The 18,038-nt window shown below is 34.0% G+C and overlaps 1 protein-coding gene across 1 annotated transcript in view; it reads left to right on the top strand.

The window, feature by feature from the left end:
* The window catches only part of LOC123711736 (protein kibra), a 68,018-nt gene that overhangs the window by 20,778 nt on the left and 29,202 nt on the right, over window positions 1–18,038 (top strand). The window contains exon 3 of the mRNA XM_045664467.1: window positions 2,195–2,289. Within this exon, the coding sequence (XP_045520423.1) occupies window positions 2,195–2,289 (95 nt within the window). The remainder of the gene's footprint in view (window positions 1–2,194; window positions 2,290–18,038) is intronic.

The following is an 18,038-nucleotide window of genomic DNA, read 5'->3' as shown; positions in this document are numbered from 1 at the left end:
GGTAAACCATCGGGTGCCAACTGATCCTCCTAAGACCACTTTATCATTTTCATGTGCCATTTTTTGATTTTCGTTCCTGTTTTAGTTATGTCTTAGTATGTATTATGTATTTTTGCATTTCATGCTTATTTTATCTAGTTTTTCTTGACAGTGGTTGCCTGGAAAAGATCATTCAAAAACGTTGATCTTTTCCAGGTCTTATGACCACAACTCCTTTTAATTTAATTATGTCCATATATATTATGTATATTCAGCAACGAAGTGTTAATCAATAAATATCGATTAAAACGTTCTAAAGTTTTTGTTATAGTTTAAAATATAATTTAATAAATGATTTCAAAATACATTCCAAAATACAAATTACTTTAAATTAAGCTGTTAAATCGATCTTGGAGTATTACAGCTTTGTAATATTTCAGTTATAGCTTATAGCCAAGCTATTTGGTTATGGATTTAGCTTAATATAAATTGTATAGAATCGTGCGTCTTTAAAGAAAAAAGAGATAAAAAACCCCTGGAGATCTTGTTTCCACCTAAATTTGGGGGGAAAATATGTTGGTAATGCCAATGTCAAATTTTATGAGTTCCCACTGACTTGTGGGGTCCTATTAGTTTTTCCCCCATAAATTATACAACTTTCACGAGCGTAATTCTCATCACGTGCGGCTTAACTCCGATATAAGTTTATTATACTTGGTGATCGTGGTGCTCTTAGAATTATTATTTGATACGTGATTTTCAAATAAAACGTGAAACAGTGAAGATAAAGAAATCCTTATCAAACTTGTGCCACGACTTTGAAGATTTTTATAGATACATTTTACACAGACCACTGTTTATTACTCAAATAGAATTACTTGAATAGACAAATTACTAGTAGGAACAGGTCACTTTTAACATTGTTTTATCTTAAAAGAATCGTATGTCGAATTTTGTATTGAAAATCTGCTTCCAGGGAGACTGCTGCAGTCTCCCTTCATCGCCAAAGAGTTTCAATCAGTTTTTTTTTTGTTTCAATTTGTTGCCAATGCATCCTGTTTTTTTTGGGAACACCCAGAAAGTTTAGAAAAACTTATCGTAACTGGCAGAGTGGAGGGTACTAGACCTCGACCGATCCTTTACTACCCCCAGGCGCTGGCTTGCCGAAGGCAGAGAAGACTAGGAAGTCGTGCGACCCCATTAACAGGACTTTCAGAAATAAAGAGAACGACTGCAGAAGGATCTTAAAAAAATCGTGTATCGATCAGCATTGAATATCTGCTACTTTCACGCTCTACCATCCTTACCTTGAAGTTGAAACTATGCTCATCGACAATTGAAAGCTGTCCTGTGTTGAGATTATTCGTTACAAAAATATTTCCTCTCTATAATGTATAGTGAATACAAACCTATATCATTTTGCATAAACTGCATTATGCAAGCCACACCTGATTAGCTTTCAACATAATCAGAGTTAAGGCTTGATGCATTTACATATTTGTTTAGGTATGTTTAACCAACTCAAATATAAATTTCAATACTGAAACCGATAAAAATTGCATTTTCGAGAGTTGCCATGTTTACCAGTCACGCGATTTTCTACCCCCAGTGGGATACCTAAAAATCGCATCTGCACAGGCAGGGACATTTGCTCAAGATGTTTGCCGGTATCTGTGCCACACCTGTTATTTATTAAACACACACAACACAGAAAATACTGTTTCTTATAATAAGAGGCAGATAAATACTTTATTAAAAACGGTTTAAATTGTTTTTTTTACGAATAAAGATGTATTAATTATGTATGTTTAAATCACATATATAGTTAAGTATTTTGATAGTTAGCAATGTTAGGTATAAAGCATGCTTTGTTCCCCTGTTACTGTACCCTGTACTTTACTGGTTTTATTGTTATTTTTTATGTTGTTAGCTTTAATTGGCAATTGGCAAACATTCTTCAAATAGATGAATTAACTTAAAGTTCTATATTCTCCAAATACGGCAGAGGGCGTTAGAAAACAACTCTGATCGGTGCTGAACAGCTCTGTTAATTTCACTCCACGTAATTCCAGTTTCTTTTGCCTTGACGATTCCAGTCGAGGCCTTCCTTGGCAATGGCCTTCAAATAGATTAAGTTAAATAACTTAATTACGACTAAATAAACTCCAGTATTTATTTTTGTAAGTTTTATATAATTAATTAAATCTCATTACAGAGGTGACGCAGCTAGAAGACCCGAGGTTAGAATGGCTGAGCATTCAAGAGGCAATGCTGAGGGACTACCTCCACACTGCCCAAGAGGCTCTAGAGGTGAGTTCTTGCTAAGATAATATTACTGGGGCACCAAAGACAAGCAAAAATAGGACGTAAAATTTTGTTAAAAACAATTTTTGTATTGAAACAGTGTCACGTGGTCGAACTAAGACGAATAGTGTTGCTAGTTTGTGATTGGACTACAGATAACCAATCACAGTCAAACGAATCACAAACTTTAACTGTCTTTTTATCAACTTACTATAAATCGCCGTGGTCTGTGAATACGAATTGGGAGACAATCTGTGGAGACATTGACTTTCAGTGATACATAATCTGATATGTACGTAACATATGTTTGCCTGGTATAGTTTTCTTTATTTATTATTATATCCGAAATTAAGGTATTATATCATTAAGTTGCATTAATATGTCGTATATTAAAAACTATACCATTTCTAATACAAAAACAGGAATGCTGTGAACACGTAGGGCGATAAATCAATACTTAAATAAGCGTATTCCATATGCGGTAAATGGTAGATAGAGAAAGCCATAATGTTCACGACAATAAATTCTCTCAAAATTCCAAAAGCATTTTCGTTCACGGCAATTAAAAATAGATGATATCAAATTAATGACTACCTATCTATAATGCGCACTCGAAGGCATTAAGACATAGATAACTGAGGAATGTCAGATACCACAGATAACAGATAAGTGGGCACTCATATTGTTTCCAATTGAACGATACATCATAGAGTATATGTTTGATAATTATAAATTTCAATACTCTATGAATATGGTAATGTTTGAGATTGTTTAACATTTATTTGAATTTAGAACGTGTAGTTGTCTTGTTATGCTTGTCAAAACTCAGAGGTCACTGAGCGTTTTTTAGGCAGTTTCTCTCACGGAACACCACTATGTGGAACCGGCTGTCCACTGAACTTCGATTTAGGGTCCTTCAATAAAAGAGCGTACCAATTCTTACTGGCGATTCTTCTGGGAATGTCACTTAACATCAGGTTAGCCTCCTGCCCGTTTGTCTCATATAAATAAAAACCTATAGATCGAACAAAGTGGAGAAATAGCATTAACAGGAGGGCCTACAGTGACACGATCTTCAGCAATGAAGAATACGACTGAAAAAGTCCTGTTAAATATGGCGAGTTGCGATGCCATTTTGCTAAGACTATTTTTGTGAAAATCTATGCTAATGGTTTAATCTACAGTAAATATTCGTTAGTAGCAAGTTAACTGTTAATTTTAAAGCGAAACAATGACATACCACAACCGTTTCTGCGCCACTTAGATTCTTATCTTTTATTATAACAAACTTTTTTTAAAATCGTCCAAAAAGTCGCCGATTTTAGTGCTTACTATCTCATAATTATTTGACAAGACATAATCTAATTTAAGAATACATTCAAGTGTTGATTGGTCTTAACCTCATCTGGTCTTTGTAGGCAAGTAAGTCTTCTGTTTGAGTAAATGCAGTAAATTTTTTCTCCACGTTGTGTTTTTTAGTACTTACTTTCAACTTTCAAATTGACGTCTATATTTCGATAGTGGTAACGAATATGATTCTATTTTCAAATAATAAAAAAGTTTTTAGTTAAATTCTATAGACACAACACGAAAGATTCCGAACAGACCTTGACGAAATCAAGTTTAGAATTCTATTATTTTTTCCTAGAACCGACATTGGAATGTGACCTGTGTGCAGTTATCTAACCTTCGGTTGACGTCAATCGATAATGTAAACAAGCTATCGACCTGGATGTGTCTGTATGTTTGACCTTTATACTAGAGAATTTTGTGGCTGATGTGACCCATGAATATTGAACTATTATAGAAATTATGACGTCATTGTTTACCCCCATCCGTCCACTAACTAAAAAAACCTTTTGATTTATTTGAAACCACAGAAAATAATAATTGAGCGAATTATTGCTTTAGATTTATTTTTACGAAAATGTTTTAAAATTTGGAATTCCCTATATCTGTTTCTAAACGATGGTTAAAAACAAAAGTGGAATGATTAGCGAAACTGAATCAGCCTCGCAATGCTGTTTACCTTCAGTAGGTTTAAAAGTTGTCACAGCCGGTCCGAAGTACCGCCCACCCAATTTGTACTTAAAATTTACATGTAAAAAACACGAATCCAAAATACCGAGAGAAATTAAATCTCACAGAAAATAATCAGCACAGATAAGAAAATTCTCTGGTGTCCTGTTGAAAGATAGTCTTCCTAGTCTGTGGATCCCGGAGTTTTCTTAAATTTCGAATTGTCGTCAGCCAGATATATTTTTTTACACAGATTACGTTATTCTTTTTATATGAAATCTAAAGACCCACTAACACTACTCATATTTGAATTAAAAAAATTAAAAGTATTTACAGATTAAGCGGGAGTTTACATCTGAAAACTATAAATTAGCTTGTTTTTGTAAAGTTAAAACAAATTGAAATGTCAAAACGTACGACAAAGATGAAAAAAACTACAATTATACGAACAGATACAAAATATAAAGCAATTAAAATAAACATTTATCGATAATATTTCCACGTATTGTGTTAATGATTGGAATTGTAAGCGAGAAATTATTGGATAAATATCCGGCTGAATTTGACATATTGATGGAATGATATATCGTAACTATAGGCTATATGTTTGTATCGAAAGAAATGTGTAGAAATTCAATATCCCCTCTGTGTTACTATGGAAAAGACTTCGTAACTGCAGTAACAAATTTGTTGCCGTCACCGTAAAATTGAGAGTGTATTTCAGAAACAATTACTCCCATATGTCAAAACCGTATGACGTATAGCATTAGTGAGCTTCGTCTCAGAATCTTACACTGAGTCATAACTTACGAGAACTACGACTCCCATATGTCAAAATCCAAGACAGAAACTGTTACCCTTAGTGTTCGATATGGTTATTGCTTCGATTTGTAATCCTTCTTTGTATTTACTGTTAGAATCTTAAACGCAACGTTTGCTTTGCTTGCCCAGATGCCATAGTCCATGGCATAAAAATCGTGTTTCTATCCAAGGTAGTGTCAGCATAACCACCGAAGCTAAACGCTATTTCATTTAAAAAATAATAATAAGTGCCTTTAATTCAGATACATTTGCATTTAAACACATGTACATTTCAATCCTCATATATCTGTGTGCTCTTTTTTGGCAAAGGCCTCCTTCCTATCTGCACTTTGCCACTCTCTGGCATGTATCACTTGCCGTTTCTTTAATGTGGTCAATCCACCTTAAAAGCCTTCCTCTTTTTCGTTTGCTGTATCTTGGGCTCCACTTTACTGTTCCTCTTGCCATGTGCCTAGCCCATTCCCACTTTTGTTTATTTATTGTTATTGTAACATCTGTTACCTTAGTTATTTTTCTTAACGCTGTATTCTTTACTTTGTCTCTTCTTTTCTTCCCCATCATGCATTGTTCCATCAATATTTGACACACCTGTAGCACACACAGTACAATAGTTTTGCAAGAAAAACTTCGTAAGGATCTTTGGATTGGTATCTTCTTACTTCTTAGTCTTGTAAGGGCATAATTATGAATCTTATTAAACTTTAAGGCTGTATTTACTTGCCTCTAAAATATTGTTTATAGAGAGAGAGACTATTGAAACCTTCTTTGCCTCCACTGGAAGTGCTTCTATTAGTTATTAACACACAAAACCTTGGCCTAAAACGCATCTAGGAATCAGAAGGTTTCTTGCTTCTGGCACCTGGCACCCATCATTAGGTGAGCCTCTTGTCTGTTGGCCACCTGTCATATAAAAATAAAGCTTATAGGTTAGCACAATTCATTAAAAAAATAATACAACCCCTTAGATCTGGGATCGTCAGATATCTGTATCTGTTTCCTGGTATTTTTTTCTTATAGTCTAGGTGATTAGCCGACCGCACGCTGTCGAATTTGGGTTTAAGACTTGCCGGTTTCCTCACCATGTTTCCCTTCACCATAACATTCATATAGACCAAAAGTCCCTTGGTCCAGAGTCCCCCACACCAAGGCCTTGCTTTTTTATAAAAAAACAACGATTCCGTTGATAATTTACAAAAAAGTGCATACTATTAGAGCACAGCCGGGGATGAACCTACGACCTCGGATGAGAGTCGCTGAAACCACTAGGCCTCTCTTCGTTTTACGTAATGCAATTAATTCAAAGCTATTTGACATAATGACAACTTAAACATATATCCAACTCATTTGGCTACACAGATAAATAATAAATAATGCCTTTTTTATATAATTGTCAGTGTTTGCTGATAGTACAAACATAGTTGCACGGCATCTACTGTACGTGTAGGCATGCGAATTATAAACACAAACATTTTGTGTAACTCTAAACCTTGTTTCAATATGGATAATGTATGTTTTACATTGTACAATTTACCTATAAAATATTCGATATAATTTTGTTGCTGTGTGTATACATTCGCGTGTTTGTGTAACGAATTTTGCGGAGTGATGAGGGCCCAGCTTTGGCAATGAGTTGTATTTAGAAAGCATTTGAAAAGTGTAGGTAGTAAATCTATATATCTGAATGGCATTCATTCTCATAGCTTCGAAGAGATAGATTTTGATTGATTGACCCATATAGAACTGTGTCTCAAAAACTCTAGTTGCTAGAACTGTAACTCAGAAACTGATGGTGTCAGAACTGTAACTCAAGAATTGAAGTTACTAGAACTATAACCCAATCACTAAAGTGGATAGATCTGTAATCCAAGCACTAAAGTTGATAGAACTGTAACTCAAGAACTGTAGTTGATAGACTTGTAACTCAAGAATTGTAAATTAAAAGAACTAAATTTGATAAAATTGTAACCCAAGAACTGAAGTTTATAGAATTTGTAACCCAAGAACTGTTGCTAGAACGGTATCTCAAGAACTAAAATTGCCAGAACTGTATCACTCGCTAAGATTAAAAATTATATTTTTTTTTAATTACATACGACAGTTTTATTTTAAAATTACGAATCTAATTACTGGTATTCATTAGTAATTTGATACTAGCTGACACAATTTAATTTGTCTCTTACATGCGATCCTAAATGCAAAAATCGTTTTATTTGGTTTAAAAATTTTATTTCAACTTTTAAAGAATTTAATTGTTTAATAGTACACACGTGAAAAATATATTGCGTTTTGCCAAACGGTACAACATATCACTCCCAGTACGTATATAAATCATTTGTTTCTATACTAGTTAAAACTGTATGTAAACTTAATATTTATAAAATAATTTATTTTAAGCTTAATTTCCAAAACAAAATACTGTATTTACAATAACTTACAAAGTAATTTGAAAAATTAAAACGTAAATAAAGTTCGGTCATTGCGATTATTATGTGTGCAATATGTGATTGCGATACTTTGAGCGAGGAAAGCACTAGTTCAGATCTCATATATTTTACATTTACTGATAAAACATGACATAAAAATTAGGACTGAATTAGCACAAGTCCGTCTTTTTTTATCACAGCGTTAACACAATTTGATTAAGAGACAAATGGGTACTTTAGTTAAAATTATATAATAAGATTAGTTTTTACAAAAATATTTCTCGATAACGTAAAATGGTCGTTTTTAAGGCAGTTTTTGCCGCTGCCAACTGAAGTATTTCAGAAGCAATTCGACTTGCGGTCCTTCAAAAAAAAGTGTATCGGCGGCCGCCTGTCTGTTTGGCCCCTGTGCTAAAAAAAAGTTTGAAAAGCCACTCACGCCGTAGTTAATAAAAGTCGAGTTACAGTATTAAATAGTTATTGTATATGTAAAAATAAACATAATGCACGCCCCTGACACCGAACATTATTATTAACTGTAGTAACACAGCGTATTTATTATTATTACGATCTTTTTGGTAATTATCTGAAAGGCATTTGCATCGTAGGCGTACAAATGACAAAACTAATAACCCTCCGTCCCAGCACGGCATATTTATCCGTATATTATGCAAAGGTTCAAAACAGCTTAACGTGTCCTTGATTTAAAGCTGCAATTATTTAAATTTGAAATACCTATTTGATTACACATTTAGAGCGAGCATGTAGTTATGTGCCCTAATGTCTTTAAAATATAGAATATTTACTTACTTGAATTCCTATAACCCCTAGATGGGACAGAGTGCGTACACAGTGAGTCTCCATCTCTGTTCTGTTCGGTCTCGAGCCTCGTATTTCCATAGGTACCACCATTACTCAGCTAAGTTAGCGCGGACTAACCTTTTGAAATGGGAGTTAACGAAATGAGTGAACTGACAAAAGTTCTATTATTTGTTAGTACCTGTGTAGTCCATGGTTATTTTTTTATATAATTTTGTTTTGATTTGTTTCGCGTGTAAATTGTATACATTTGCTATGAATTCTTGACAATTTAGAGTTTTCTGATAGCACAGGATTGTGTTTTTTATAAATAAAAAATAAAATAGTTTGTTTTATTGAACTTTAATTATGTAACACAAGATTTCCGGCAAGCTATTGAAATCTTGTTAACCGCAGTATAACACTTTAGGTTTTAATTCGGCTAAGGAAAATATCGGAAATTAACACAAGGTAATTTAATATTTATTTATTTCAAAAGTTGTATATTTACTTCTATTTGGTTTATTCTGTCACATCAAATATTTTTAAAGGTTAGAATTGGATGGAATTCCTCTATATCGTTGTCAAGTCGAAGGTTGTAAAGAATTGTCGTCTTCGAAATTTGATATGTTTGACAGTTAAAACAATTTGATTTGTGACATTGGTATGTGAGAATTTCGCGCTATTTATCAAACATAACCACAGAGTAGGCCAATACAAATTACATTGATAGTGGTGCAGACAAAACAATTGGTGATCGATGACTTGTAATGCGATATCCAAGTGATTTATGTGGGGGTTGAGTCTCAGTGAGAAATGTCTTACAAATTTGCCAGGACTAAAGCACAGACGTCAATTTATCAACAGACTATAGAAATAAAAAAAGTAGTACTAAGACTTTCTCCTACAGACTAAAGTACACATCGTAAACGCAATTTGTCAGAAAACAACAACATGATAAACAGTATTAGTTTTTGCAATGTACCACCACCATGTGGAACCAGAGCCCACTGAAGCATTTCCGAACCAATTGGACCTTCAAGAAAGGAGCGTACCAATTCTTAAAACGCTGGCTGACTTGCGAATCATCTGGCAATGTATATGGGCGGTATCACTTAACATCAGGTACGCCTCCGGTCCGTTTGCCCTCTGTTAAATAAAAATTCCATTTTCTTTCACAAACTAGCGAACTGTGGAATAGAATCTCTGGTAGATACGAGCTCCTGTTTAATAAAGTGAATACTCCTCCCTCATCGCCGGAAACGCGACCACTAAAATGGATATCCATGGACTGCGATGACTGGCCTTTATGGTCGGCCAGAATTACTCAAAATCAGCGCCACTGTTATGTATGTTAAAATCAGAAAGCGTCGAAATTCGTCATAGTGGCCTTTCCTTGTAAATGAAAGTAAATAAGCCTTGATAACAACTTTTTCAATAGGATTTTAAAGGTTATCTACTAAAATAAAAAGTACGAAATTTTTAAACGAATATAATAATAGTAGCGCTACCACGACATATGAAATAAATCTATGCGATTTAATAAAATATACTTTAATGGCTAGTTAACACTACGTGCTTTTCGACAGATTGTTTTTCTTCTTCGTAGTCTTCATTATTGAAGGGCCTACCTATAATTATTTTTATTGAATTTTAACACAAGAAGCGCAAGTTCCGCCCCACATGAAGTACTAAGTCACCTAAGAGATAACTTTCCAGTACCAGCTTCCTTCCTACCTTCCACTTGACCGTCAATGAAGAGTGGTTCGAATCGTCGTCGACCAATCCCTTTCCGAGCGTCTTGTTCCTTTCGCGTTGCGTTGAGATGTAGGCACTCTGTATCTTCTACCGCATTCACTATTGAGAGAGAGAGAGAGAGAGAGATAGAGATCATTGTTTGCATTAATACTGCATCTGATTTTTAACATCGGACGCGAGGCAGGATACGAAATTCCAGGCGAAATTTAATGTAGTTTTTGCCGTGCACCACTACTGTGTGGAACCACTGAAGTATTTCCGAACCAGTTTGACTTTCAGTCCTTCAAGAAAAGAGCGTATCAATTCTTAAATACCGGCTACGCATCCGCGAGCCCTTGGACATTGAGTGGCCATGGGCCCGCCGCTCATCTACCAACAAGCCTCTTGCCAGTTTGCCCCCTGTTCTATAAAAAGAGACATCAGGACAAGAATCATACTTATACCGAGTGGCAGACGTTTGAAATCCTGTTTACAGCAGTTCAACCATTTGGGGTTTTATTCGGTTAAGAAAAATATTGAGCAAGGCAAGCCTTGTGTTAACTGAAGATCTATCTTTAGTTCAAAAGGTGTATTTTTCATTATATTTGATTTATCCTGTCGCATCAATTTAGCCGGTTTCCTCACGATGTTTTTCTTCACCGTTTGAGCGAAGTTTACATGCGCACATTGAAAGAAAGTTCGTTGCACAGCCGGGCATCGAACCTACGACCAAGTATGATAGTTGCGTGCTAAAGCTAGGCCATCACCGCTTAATATAATTACGAAACTCTCAAATGGATTTAGGGTTAGTGTCGTGGGTTTTGAACAAAGTCTATAGTTTTAAGTCACTTGAATTATAAACTGATAAAACTTTATATTAAAGTATATAAATCGCTTTCATACCGCGTCTCACGTATTCGTTATCACAGAAAATTTGAATATTTGATTGTAATCTGTGATATATACTTGTAATCCTTACTTATTAGAAACCTACACTTATATTAGGAGAATCGCTGAGTCTTAGCGGTTTAGGTTTATAATGACCGTTATTAATAGACGAACTTAATATTTAAGAAACTTTAGTGTGTTGGCCTAGTGGCTTCAGCGTGCGATTCTCATTGCTGAAGTCGTTGGTTCGATCTCCGGCTGTGCACCAATGGACTTTCTTTTTATGTGCGCATTTAACATCCGCTCGAACGGTGAAGGAAAACATCGTGTGGAAACCGGCCTGCTTTAGACCCAAAAAGTCGCCAGGCACAGAAAGCTACCTACTTGCAATTCAATTAACAAATGATCACGAAACACATACAGAAATCCCAGACCTAAAAAGGTTGTAGCGCCATTGATTTTTTAATGGTCATGAAACAGATACAGAAATCTGAGGCCCCAACCTAAATAACCCAACCCTTTGAATAATTAAATAAATAATAAATTAGTAGGAATATTGTCTCTCGACTTGTCCTTTTGATAATAAATTATCTGTGAACGGATTTAATGTTTTACGAATATAAAGACGTACACACCTTTCATATTTGAATACTTGCATTCCATTTGAATGCACGTGTTGCCTCACACCTAGGGCTGTCACCTATTTTTTGTAGAAATTATAAAATACTCATTAACTACCGAAGGTTACGTTAGTCAGGCGACTTTTCATTAATTGCGGACAGGCAAAAAATCCGAGTAGTCTAGCAATTTGGATTTTGGAATGAATCGTGAAAAATTGTCCATGTCATGCATCCAATACTTCCGATTTCTTTTCTTGATCCTTCTCCGTTTGTATTAAAGCAGTAATATTTCTTAGCAATATCGTGTTAATCTTCATTATGACGTGCTTATGCGATCGCTCACTTCAAAAACCAATGGGTAACTAGACCATTTGTTTGGAGCAGCTGGGCGGTTGTTTGTCTGGTGTGCGAACTATTGGCCGACAAATTTTTTGCAGTTTGCGAGAGCTCTTTAAAGAGCCGAATCAAGATAATTTTTTGTTTAAATGCATGTTAATATAAGGGATATAGGGGATACAAATTCATTGTAAAATAGACATCATGACAGAGCAATAAAAAGCGTTAATTCACGATTACACATTTCTTGCGTGTCTTATAAAAAATTATGTATTGTTTTTATTATTTTAGCCTGAGAGACTTCGAATGGAGTATTTCAAAATATGTTTATTAGTAATCATAACAATCAAATGTACAGTATTTACAATATTCTTAACCTACATAGTATTATTAATATTAAAAATACTTAAAAATTAAAAAAAAAAAAACTAATTTAAAGTTTGGTCCCTGCTAGTTTAACTTTAACGTTGGCAGCAATTCCTCACTGCATTGCGATACTTATTCGTTGAGCGAGGAAGCACCAACTCTGGGATCACCGGTACTATCTAACAGGCGCCAACTTAAATCTTTAATCCCACGTCCCAAGAGACTCTACTCCAAAGTTGGGGAAAACACTTATATTTTAACTGTTTATTATTTTCCGCATTTTTTAACGGACTCGACATATGTCCTGGGCACACGTCTTAAACACCCAAAAATATCTGATTGTAAATCTAAACCTTTCTAGAATCCACTTGAATACACACAAAAGTCGGAGTTTAATTACAAACACTCGCACAAACACAGAACACTTATTGAATTTGAATTTTTAATATTACCGCAATTGTCGTGAATAGGATCATGTTTTTGCCAACCCTGACATTTAAAATATTGAATAAGGTGACATCTTGTGCTGGTTTTGTGACTTTGTGAAATGGATATGTAGTCTTTACCTTACATAAAACCTTTGTTGAATTTTGACAGTTCGAAAGTATTAAAAAAAAGGTATGTGAACCTCGCTTTGACAGTCAAGGTATTTTATTTATATTAACACGCATTTTTCTCGAAGGGGTAGGCAGAGATCACGGTTCTCTTGCTACGGTCTTGACATACCTCTCTCGCTTCATCCATTTTCATTCACCATTTGTCTCTCTAGTACCTGCATTTAGTCCAAGAACGACAAGGCCTACCCAACACGACTCACCACCCACGGTTGCATCATGACATCTAAAAATTTAAATATATACGTTGAAACATAAGTTATGTACATAAAAGTGTGTAAAATGAATAAATCAGTGGACTAACTACTTTTAGGTCTGCACCTCAGATTTCTATATCTTTTTCTTGATAATTTGTCAATCTAATAGGCAAGTAAGTGATCAGCCTCCTGTAGCTGACACATGCCATCGAATGTTTGGGTATTAGGCAAGCCAGTTGCCTCACTATGTGATCTTTCACCATTCGAGCGGATGTTAAATGCGCACATAGAAAGAAAGACTATTGGTATACAGCCGGGGATCTAACCTACAACCTCAGGGATGAGAGTCGCGTGCTTAAGCCAATAACTAATTAACTTCTAAAGATCAATAGAACTTAATTCTCCATTTTAATTTGCCAGACGCTTTGTATAAATACCAATGTTTTCAAACACTACAGAAATATTATAACTCCCAAAAAGCCTTATTAGCCTTAAAACCTCAATAAAAAAGAACCTCAAGGAAATTAAATCACTCCGCGTCGTCTCCATTACGTATAGCAATAACTCGATGCGTGCGCGCAATGGAATTTTAAAAACAGCTATTTCGAATCACAGTAGCATTTTTAAATTTGTAACATACAAGTAACTGTTCTTAATGGTTTAAAGGTATGTAATAAATACTACTTTATCAGTTATAGACATTTATAAGATGTGACGCTAGTGGCGCATGCGCACGTACGCATAATTGACATATGTCAAAAACAGGCCATTATTTAAATAAATAGTAATACATATTTACAAAGGGTTTCTGCGCTATCGGACAAAGAATATACTTAATTTAAGATTTTTATAACTTAAGTATCACTTAGCAACCATTTGGAAAGTGTACTAAATTATTTGAAATAATTATTGTAAATTTAATATTATTAATATTAATTATTGTAGATTTCGAAATTGTTTTATTTAATATTTAAATTGTTATAGTTTTTTTACTATGAACGGCTGTTCTTAGTTTTTCCCTTAACATATGGATTGTAATTCTTGTATAAACTTTTTGCTACCTAAATACATACATAAACAAACGTAACTGGGAAGTCAAACCCAAAGACTTCCCTATCAGGATCCTGGAATATTTTGTAATTAGGTTTTACAAGATAATAAGTAAATTTAATACCATTAAGAAGACTCTCACGGTTGATAAAATATTTGTAGAATACGTAATTTGCGTAAACCGAAAGATTCGTTTGGTCAAGAGCATCTCTTGTCTAACGCTGAACGACATGATACGTCAATAGGACCAATCACCAATCATCAGTTTCGCCTTTCTGTCGACAATCTCTCCCCAGGACCATATTGATGGAATTCATGCGAAATTATAGTACAATCGAAACATAGGTGAATTTGGCTTTAACAAATTTAAAAATATAGTACCATGTTAAATAAGTCTTTGTTGTGTTTACAAGGGGTATTTTAAATCAATACAATCACCATAGATACTATTAACCGAGTTTTTAGGGTGCATAGTTTAGAACGATCACAATGAATTCTTTGCATATGATCATATAAATATATAGGACATATACAAGTACGTTGAAGTAGTCCTACAATGTTTTGTTTTCACAAATATATACGTAGTTTGATTGGAGATTGGGTCTAAAGTATTCGCCTTTCGTCAACAGTAACGAAAGTGTTGACATATGTATCAATCATCAACTGTCAGTCAAAATTGACTTTCTGAATAACATTTTACATTTAAAATCTTGCTGAGTTTTTACCAAAATTATCTTCTTTAGTCACATTCTTCATTTCTGAAGGCGTTAGTGGCGCCGCACAACTTCATCCACTCTGGGTGATGTTAAGACCCATAATGGCCTTTACTTGATCGGTCCAGCGAGTAGGGGTGCCCTCTCTAGGCTTTCTGGATCTCAGCGTGTTACATGTAAAAAAACTCAGGATGCGTTTGTAATAAAGCGTCGAAAAACGACTTTTCACCTGTTACCCTCTTAGTATTAACATATTTAGGTGTCCATCCTTAGCATCGGCCTCCTAAACCACATTTTCTGAGCATCGATTTTTCAAAAAATATATGAAGGGTAAATTGTAAATTACAAATGATTCAATCTTGTTAAAACTGTTACTTTAACAGTTATAATTTTATAAAAATCTACCAAAAGTTGATAAATTACAACGCAACATAATTTTCCTCAAGATGGTACATAATAATTGCCGTAAGTGAAACAAGCTACTGTGGACCAATAATTACGGGGTACGGAAGCCTTAAAGCAATTATTTTGCGCTAAAAGTATATGTAGCTTTGAAAATCTTAATTATGGGTGCTCTTGGATAATTGTTATGAAGAACATCGACGCTTTATATATTACTAAGATTCAAGGGTTTAAGTATTTCAAGATGTTTGCCGGTATAGATACCGGCAAACATCTTGAACAAATGTCCTTGCCTGCGCAGAATCGATTTTTAGGTGTCACGGGGAGGGGGAATTTGTGTATAAAGTTATGTGTATCTCAAAATTAAATAATTAATTTTAATACAACAGATTTTTCATATATATAAAACGCTACATTACCCCTATTTTTTGTTAATTTTAGACGAGTTACAAATAATTCATATTAGTAATTTAAAAAATTAAAATCCTAAATGCCTTGATTTAGTATAGAAAACCCTATAGTTTACTGTGAGCACACCCCACATACACACCATCACACAACACAGCCGAATTAGTTAAAAGTATTAAAAAAAATGATTTTTGTCTTTTGTCAATGTTGGTATACATTTTTGTGTATATTATGTATCATTGGCTATATCTTTAGTATATTTGTTTTTTGTTATATATAATTTATGTTACCTGTAAGAATACGAAATAGGCGTGTATTTGTGTGTAACTGGGTGATTTAGTCTGATATTGTTTTAAGGTCCTAATTTTGAAAGAGATTTTTGACCTCACCTTTGCGTTCTCTTTGCGTATTCTGGATTAGAACCTTCTAATCTAAATCCGAGCACTATATCGACAAATAAACTCCGGCGCACCTAAATTTATTACTTTCAACATCCACCTGAAATTAGATTCGTTCCTTGAAGGCAATTAAAATTTTATTCATATTTTGTTACGCCGGCGCAGTTTCCTGTACGAATGGTATTTGGTCCCTAATGGCTTTTCGTTATTTAGTGCTTTCTAAAAAACGTTACTCATTATTTACGTGCATATCATAAATTATACATTTGAAACATATGTAAAGAGAAGTTTGTCGCTCAGTGATGCTTAATAAATGAATGATGTCGACAACTAGCGTTAAAGGTACACTGCCACAGACTACAACCTTGTTTAATTTGTTTTTAATTTTCTTTTTATTATTTGAATATAATATAATTATACAAAAAAATTGTTAAAATATAAATTTATGTTATGTTGATATCATAAAGGTAAATACAGTTTATATGTTAAAAGGAAGAGACTGGCTGCCCACAACACAGGGAATCCTATTGAGGGGGCCAGTGCAGTTTACCTAAATATCCTATATATTGAGTATAATAAAGTTTTTCTTTCTTTCTATTACTATATACGTTAAGAAAATTGTGAGTACTGCATATTTGTGTGGAAAATAATATTACCTGATTTAACCTATATAGTAATAATAAAAAATAATCTTGATAAAAAGAAAATAACAAATTTTAAGTTTGGTCCATGTGGCAGTGTACTGTCTTGCGATAATTATTCGTTGATCGAGGAAAACACCAGCACTGGTCAGCGTCTGTGCACTTGAAGACCACAAGTGTCTCGTAATAGTTATTTAAAATTAGTAATATATATATATATATATATATATGTACAAATGTTACCTAAATAAATATATTTTGTTGTACATGTAGCCATAACACTGTTGTAGATCATTGATAATCTGAAGTAATAATTTGTCATTCAAAGCTCGTAAACTAAAGAATGCTCAAAATAATTAGAGACGTTCCCAAGTTAAAATTTCAAATATTTATTTTACGATTCTTTTATGGTATTTTTATTTATTTTTAGAGGTCTCGAATCGAAGTTTGTATTCAGATTTTGTTTCGACTTTGCGAGAAACGTGTCTATATAGTTAAATAAAACAAAATATAAATATGAAAAACGTAAAAAATGTACTAATTATATGTATTTTAGTTTCAACAATACATTGTGGGCGATGCCGAGGAAATCTTGTACAACTTTCTTCTGGCCTAAGTTGTTCGAAAGAACAAATTTTAAGGTTGTAAAGAAAAGAATTGGTCATCTTGAAGAAAATTGGACTTATGTAATTCAAAATACCTGTTACAATTTTTATTACGTTTTTAACGGGGTCAAACTTATTGGTTTTTCATTACCTAATAAAATTTTGGGTTTTACGATATTTTAATAGTGACGACTGCATTTTTTGAGTAAGGCTTTATTGGCCATGACATTCATGATTTCATTTCATTTATATATTCATTAATAAAGTGCATAGTAAGAAATTTAATTTGCCATAGTAGCAGGAGCAGCTCTGGTGTCACCAATGTTGTCTACATTGGTGACACCAGAGCTGCGCCTGCGTTGGAGTTCCACGTTATTCGAAAGAATAACTTCTCTTAAACTTTGTTTGTTAGTGAGTATTTTACATTTGCTCGAACGGTGAAGGAAAACATCGTGGGCATGCGTAGACAAAAGAGGTGTGTATCAGGAACAGATAGCTCACCTACTTGGCTATTAGAAAAAACAAACGATCACGGAACTTATTGGTCCGTTTTTCTTATCTTTTGTTATATAAAATAGCATTTATTGTATAAAAAGGTAAAAACGAATGGTTTATATTATATATGGATAGGGAGCCATTCAAGTATTACACTAGCAGACTGGATTTTACTGCAATTTATCCCCCCCTCTTGTCATCAAAAGTAAGCAAAGCTCTCATA

The sequence above is a fragment of the Pieris brassicae genome, chromosome 7 (assembly GCF_905147105.1).
Source record: "Pieris brassicae chromosome 7, ilPieBrab1.1, whole genome shotgun sequence".
NCBI classification, from domain to species: domain Eukaryota; kingdom Metazoa; phylum Arthropoda; class Insecta; order Lepidoptera; family Pieridae; genus Pieris; species Pieris brassicae.
The sequence above is the reverse complement of the archived record's forward strand: the minus strand, read 5'-3'. Positions and strand labels throughout refer to the sequence as shown.